This window comes from Apium graveolens, chromosome 3 (genome assembly GCF_009905375.1).
Source record: "Apium graveolens cultivar Ventura chromosome 3, ASM990537v1, whole genome shotgun sequence".
NCBI lineage: Eukaryota > Viridiplantae > Streptophyta > Magnoliopsida > Apiales > Apiaceae > Apium > Apium graveolens.
The window spans coordinates 231,163,151-231,170,393 of NC_133649.1; the positions used below are offsets into that span (position 1 = coordinate 231,163,151).

The 7,243-nt window shown below is 39.7% G+C and overlaps 2 protein-coding genes across 2 annotated transcripts; one reads left to right on the forward strand and one right to left on the reverse strand.

Annotated features, from left to right (window-relative positions):
- The first annotated feature begins 686 nt into the window (after positions 1-686).
- LOC141714879 (uncharacterized) lies at positions 687-1,385 on the forward strand. The gene has a single exon (XM_074518374.1). It carries the CDS (start codon positions 687-689, stop codon positions 1,383-1,385), a length of 699 nt encoding a protein of 232 aa, XP_074374475.1.
- Positions 1,386-2,096: 711 nt separating this feature from the next.
- LOC141710997 (uncharacterized) lies at positions 2,097-4,498 on the reverse strand. Its single transcript, XM_074513462.1, has 2 exons — positions 3,545-4,498; positions 2,097-3,432 (listed from the first exon to the last, which is right to left on the reverse strand). Exons 1-2 carry the CDS (start codon positions 3,864-3,866, stop codon positions 3,014-3,016), a joined length of 741 nt encoding a protein of 246 aa, XP_074369563.1. The 5' UTR covers positions 3,867-4,498; the 3' UTR covers positions 2,097-3,013.
- Positions 4,499-7,243: the final 2,745 nt, after the last annotated feature.

The following is a 7,243-nucleotide window of genomic DNA, read 5'->3' on the forward strand; positions in this document are numbered from 1 at the left end:
ACAGGTCCGTAAGCCATTGGGCTGATGCCTTATCTAAGCTTGACACCTCTAATGCTAAATCTCTTACTACACCAATTTACATCGTAATCCTCTCAGCGTCGTCGATAGCGGAGCCTCCCCAATCTGTTAACTGTGTTTCTTCTGTGCAAGACTGGAAAAAACCCTTAATCCAGTGCATCCTGGGAACTCTTCTAGAAATGAGTGAAGGTGACAAAAGGAAAATAGCTTTCAAAGCAAGAAACTACTGCCTTGAGAATAATCAGCTATACAGAAGATCTCTAACCGAGCCATTGAACAAATGCGTTGGAAAGGACGAAGCCGAACTGGGAATGATCAAAGTCCATACAAGAATTTGTGGGGAACATTTAGCTGGTAAGAAACTCGCTCTCAAAATAATGCGGTACGGCTTCTATTGGCCCTCAATGCGAAAAGACTACGAGGACTTCACCAAGAAATGCAAGCCATGCCAACTCTACAGCTCGGTAGCTCACAGACCTCCAACCACTTTATCTTTGATCACTTTACCATGTCCCTTCTACATGTGGGGAATGGACCTCGTAGGCTCGCTACCAAAGAGTTCTGAACAGAAAAAATATTCATCATTGTAGCCATAGACTACCATACTAAATAGGTCGAAGCCAAGGCCCTTGCACGAATCAGGGAAATTGAAGTAATCAACTTTTTTTATGGAAAGCATAGTCTTCCGTTTTGGAGTACCTCGAATCGTCGTCACAGATAACGGTGCTCAATTTGTGGGAAGCGAAATAGAAAAGACTTTTGAGCAACTCCAAATACAACACTCCAAGGCTTCAGTAGCATACCCCCAATGCAACGGGCAGGTAGGGATAACGAACAAAACGATCCTCCAATGCATCAAGAAAAGGTTGGCTGAGGCTGACAAGCTATGGGTCGATAAGCTACCAAACGTTCTCTCGAGCTACCGCGCGACACCAAGAACTTTCACAGGGAAAACCCCATTTAAAATGGCCTATGGAACTGAAGCAGTTCTCCCTATTAAGGTTAGCTTGGGATCAGCCCGTCTCCAAAATTTCAATGCTGAGGAATCATCAGAAGGGCTACGTCTGAACTGCGACCTTGTCGAAGAGCTCAGGGATTCAACACATCTCAAGATCGTCAAATTCCAGGAAAAGACTTCAAAGTACTTCAATGCGAAGGTGAAGCCAAGCTTCAAGGTCGATGATCTTGTTCTTCGAGAAGAAGCGGTGTCCCAGCCTGGTAAGGTCAACAAACTCTCCTCTCCATGGGAAGGCCCTTATAGGGTAGCAAAAGTTGTAAGGAGAGGCACATTCCTTCTTACTCACCTCGACGGCTCACCTATTCCAAACACTTGGAATGCGATCCACCTGCGAAACTTCTACTCATAAACACCCAAAAGAAAGGATTACAGTCAACAACCGTGACAACTTAAGTTATGTTAATTTATGAAATTGCTACTATCAAGGTCCACGAGAACATGACCCAGTGTGAGTCTCCGGGGTCTCTAGGTCTACAAATTCGGCTTTCACACCCTCAATCTATCGAAATTATGTTTTATGATTTAGTCTATTACATAACCGGCAATAAAATGCTGAAACACGACATCAATTGAAAAAAATCCAACACAATTTCAAAAAAAAACAAAAGAAAAAGAAGAATAAAAGCAGACCAAACAACGGGGGTCTCTACTTGCTACTGACATCTTCACACAAGTCTCCGGGGTCTCTAGGCCTACAAATTCAGGCTTTTAAGCCATCTATCAAATCAAATCTTTCCTTAAAATAATACCAGGTTTTCAACGAAAGAATAGTCGTGGCAAGAAGCAAACAAGCCGACACCACTCCAACAACCTTTGAAAACAAAGGGCCAAATAAGAAAGATGCGGACACAAGAAAATATACACCACTTAAACTTTGTAAATGACAGAATGAAAGGCAAGCCAAAAAATGTCAAAAAATATAAATATCGATGCCTTAGCTCGATTACCAACAGGAGAGGTATTACAACTTTCAGAAGCAAACAAAATCAAAAATGAAACTTGAAAATATGACAAATCAAAACAATTTAAATTCTCCTTAAGAACAAACTCCAAATGGTCATCGACAAGAAATGAAAAACTTTTTCATAATAGAAGAAAAAGGTTCGCAAAATAATCCTAACAACCTCAAACACAGAATAGAAACATAAGTCTGAATCAAAATAAACCAACATTATATGGCAATTAAACCTGGACATATCCAGGGAAATTTAAGCGCGGTCCACGGCTTCAGCAGCTTCGACAATAGAAGGAACCGGTGCAGAAACAACAGCCCTCTGAATCCTACCTTGCTCTTTCTTCAGGTAGTCCTCCCAACGGTCATTGGCCACCTCAAAACCTCATGTCTCCGTCCTCTTCCAGCACTCACGGTAACCTTCTTCAAATAGTTGAAGGGACTCCTCCTCCAACGAGGCCAGTGCATCCTTAGTTTCCCCAAGCTCCTTCTTTGCAGCATCCCGGGCCTCAACAACAATCTGCAATTCTTCTCCATGCTCCACCTTTAGTGTGGCAATCTTCGAATTCGCCTCAGCCAGATCAAGAACTTGTTTCTTCACAGTTAAAGATAATGAGCCACATTCATTAGAGAGATTTGCATTCTCAGTCAATAGGCTTGATATCTTTAAAGAATTGGTCTCCTGGTCACGAGTCAAACCAGCTAATTGACTCTCTAAAACCGATTTCGAAGTTTGTAGGTCAAGTACCTTATTTTGAAGCTTCAACATTTCATCAGAATCAGCCTCAGCAGTATCAAGCTCCAATATAATATATAAAGGGAACAAAAACCTACTTACAACATCACTTAATGGAGTAGCTCAAAGATAAAGACAACAAAAGAGGATGGAAAAGACAAAGGAAAAAGGAACGCGTACAAAGGAAGGGGAAAAGAACCTTCTTAACGTAATCATGACAGGCCACGAGGAAATGGGGCCTCAAATGACCTGAACCTTCGACGCTTTGGGGCAACCCAGCAGTAACAATCTATTTTCCCTTGTCCAATGCTTGTTCCTTAGAACCAACAACTTTGATATCAAGCCCGTCTTTCTTTGATATTACCAATCCTGCTAACACCGGGTCACTATCCACAAGGACAACCACTCTCGAAGCATCCTTGTGCTTCTTGTGGTGGTGGGAGCGAGAAGAACCATGATCACGATGTCTTTTCTTTTCCTTAGGAGCTACATCCACCTTTGAGTCCTTCGCACCAATGCCCAGTGCATCAGGAAAATCACCAGCTCCAGTGTCCATAGGAATCTTATCCAAATCACTTTCCTTCACACGAACTTCGCTAGCACCAGAGGCACCAACTCCAACTTTCTTCTTAGCTAGTAATCTTAGAAAGCTTTCAGAAGGCATCTTTAGCTGAGAATTCACCAATAACTGAAGCTTCGGACCAACAACTGACAAATAAATATGAAGAGATTAGTTAGAAAATACAAGAAAAAATATAAAACAAAAAATGTATGAATATAGAGCTTAAAACAAAAGCCTAAAAAGAACTTTTTATCTTACGACAGTGGTTACACAAAAATCGAACATCTGAAAATGACGAGGCTTTGAATCGTGACACATGGCCACAAAACTCAGCCAGATCTATAGCCGTCATTGACCCCGTCTCACTAAAAACCTTCAGGGTCTCAGAAGACAAACGACTCCACGGAGAGACCTCGACAACCTCACAGCCTTCATACCAAGCCCACCTAGAGTTCCACCCAGAGTTCGAGGATGGAGTGCTTACAAGCTTCGGATATCCAGGCTTACCATCAAAATACACTTGAGCCCCTATCGATTTCAACCGGTACAAAGAGAAGAACAGATCAAGGGTAGGCTTCATATTAAGCTCGCTGCAACGTGCAATAACACCATTAAACTGAAAAACTAGGTTCGGTGATATCTAGCCTATTCCACAATTCAGAGCCTTCAGTACACGAAGAAAGAATGGATGTATAGGCAACCTAAAACTGTACGCAAACCACAAGTCAGGAATTGCCTGCAAACCTGGTCGAGGTGAATCCCTCATTCGATCGCCAATACTAGGTGCAGTAACTGTATACCCATCAGAAAAAGTACAAAAACGGATAAAAAACTCATGTCCAAGGGAAACTTATAATATATACTAACGGCATTATAGGGCCGCTGAGATCGGAAAAACTTCACTTTACTATCCTGGATCATCGCTCCCACGTCAGTATCAAATATCAAATCCACTTCTTCACTCTTATCAATTCTTGAAATGTCTCCAATATTTTATCCCCTAGAATTTTCGGTCAATTTCAAATCATCTCCAAAGGATGAAAAACCTACAGAGCCACCCATCGGAGTCCGAGCAAAACCTAAAGGTCCTAACCCGCTAAAAGTATTTTCCGACCCAGAGGACCGACTGTTTCCACCGCTACCCAACGACTGGCTCATAATCGGAGAATAGCGAGTTATATAAACCTACAAGACTGAAGTAAATTAAAGAAGATAAGTACCTACAATAGGCGCAACTGAGGGAACAACCCTTCCTCTATCGAAACTTCTCCGAACAATCAATCATCTGCAAGAGAAAGAATAAGAAACTCTATAAATGATTAAAAGAAAACAATTATGAAAAAAAAGACTTCTATGTTGAGGACAAATAAAAAGATAAGACCTTTCGATTCCCAAGAAGCTACAATCAATAGAAGGAGAAGTTGAAGAGACAAGGGTGGTTCCAAGATAAAGAGGCAAGGGAGTTTAAATTTTTTCAAAACTCAAGGCGGCAAAAGTTACAATACTAAGCAAAGCCCAAAATCTAGAAGATTTAGCAGTCTAGGGGGACTATTGTCCAAGCCCAACAATAGTGCCAGACCCAATAAGAATACAAGCCCACTAAGAAAGTACTATAAATAGGCAACTAACCCTCACTTAGAAAGGGTTGGATATTTAGATTAGGGACTAAAGATAGAGTCCATAGGGGGTTCTTTCAACTCCCTATTAATCTTTGCATTTTCAATTTTAATTGAGAGAAGGCTCTCAGATGCTACCTCGATCCCTCCACTCTGTGTTCGAATATAGTTCTTTATAAGAGATAAGTCATCTGCAAGCTTCGTCAGCTTTTAAGAATGACGACGCTTCAAACCTACGAAGTAACTTTTATCCTCCTCAGAAGTGTCAACGTCATCTACCTTCTCTTTTTTCCTTTTTGAATAAAGAGACCCCGCTGACTCTTCATACTCAGAAAATGCAGATTGCTTTAATGGAAGCCACGTAGAGTCATGCTCATCATCTTTATATTCCAGGGACTTACAATCTTCAGAAACTTTAGAAAACTCACTATGTAAACTCATTAGCTCCCTTTTGCGCCTGATTGTTTTTTGTAATCAGTTTTCGCTCCTTCTCCAGCAGCTTGAGCTCCGCATCCTCTTCATCTGGGACCACCACATTATCATCTTCATCGCTTTTAGCTCTATCTCGTTGTTTCTTATCGAGATGCAGGCACATATCACTTGACAAAACCTTTTGCCCAGTAGATGCTTCAATTAAGGTTTTCTCGCGGCCTTTTGGTCGCTTTTTCCGATCAACAGGATCTGATTGAGTTGGCCTCTCTACTGAAATGGCATCTCCTTGCTCAAACAGCAGCGTTTGAGGTTGTAACAGCGATTCCGCCTTTGTTCTAGATTTCTTTTGGATGATTTTTACTTCTCTGGTTCCTGGAGCTTGAACTTCAGACACCTGCTCATGATTTGTTTGATGGTATCTGCTACTCGGATAACCGTAGTAATTCTAGAGCTAATACGTGCAACAAACCCCGACTTCTGGAAGGGATGCATTTATTTTTCCAATTTCTGGGGGTTATTATTATGGATCGTTTATATATCTACACAACCCTAAAGAGGGAAGGCGAGGGAAGGTGCATGCATTTTCGTATTAATTAATATGGTTATTTTTTGCATGTAGTAAGCAATAGACAAAATCAAATTCATTATTTTAAATGAAATCATCTTTATAACCTCATACTAATTATACATCATAATCTCAGAAAACATTATTTTATAATGCTATCATACACAATCAGATTTAAATCAGAATTTTTTACCTATTACAATAGCTTTCTGGTCACCGGAAGTCTCAACTCACCCTTGCCCTATTATCCAAAACGCTCTCCAAGCTCCTTTGGATAATTTTGTATAATATTATCATAATATAAGGTTATTATACTTTCGGTGAAACCTCCACCATGGCTTTCAGAAATAATTATAGCTTTCCGAGCTCGTAGTATATCTTGTATTTTGGACCTGAGGGTAGCTAGTCCAATGGCTCGTTTTTCACATAACCATTCCTGGAATTTGTTAATATCACAGGGATTTGGCAATTTCAAGCTTTTGGTTTCTCCCACAATATCTGCCATATTCCTTCCCAATTTAAATAGTTGGACTAGATCGGTTGATGCATCAAAAACTTGTATTCCATATGAGCCTGCTCCCATTTCCCGTATCATAGCTTCCACGGATTTGACAATTATACTTGGTAGCTTTGATATACAATACATGGTTTCATTTGTTAAGATCTTGTCAACAAAACCATGTATAAACAGGTTATAGACTATGTCAGGTTTTGCATTTTCACAACAAATATATCTGGGATATTTTGTAGATTTTGTCAATCTGCAAACATCAGGGTTAGATTTATAATCATAATATTTCATCATTTGCTCATATGTTTTCATTATCTCAGGTGAGTGTTTCAGCCTATCACTCATTGATAAATTTGACAGAGTAGTTGATATGTTGGTTGAAGGTGATGGCATGGTTACAAGCTTTGATGAAAATGTTATAGGTTTTATTGTAGGGATTGCAACTGAAGCTTGTAGAGTTGTTTTGTCTTTTATAGCTTCCATAATTTGTTTCAGAAAATGTTGGTTCTCCTGAACCAGGGTTTCTATCTCCTTTTGGAGTTTGGTGATTTTCTCATTATTGGTTGAGATATGAGAAGTGACATCAGTGATATATTTCTCAAAATTTTCCATATCCTGCTAAGAGCAACAAACAATTAAATTTTCCCTTTACAAAAACAAAATGCATGACATTCAATGGTATTTAATTTTCTAATAATTGATATTAATAATTCATCAATATACCTTCTATTAGGAGTGAAATAATAACCAATGTGTTTTTCTATTTCTAGAAATCCTTTGTATGCTTCTTCTAGTTTTTCTGTATTATTTTCATCTAATCCTTCGAGAGCAAA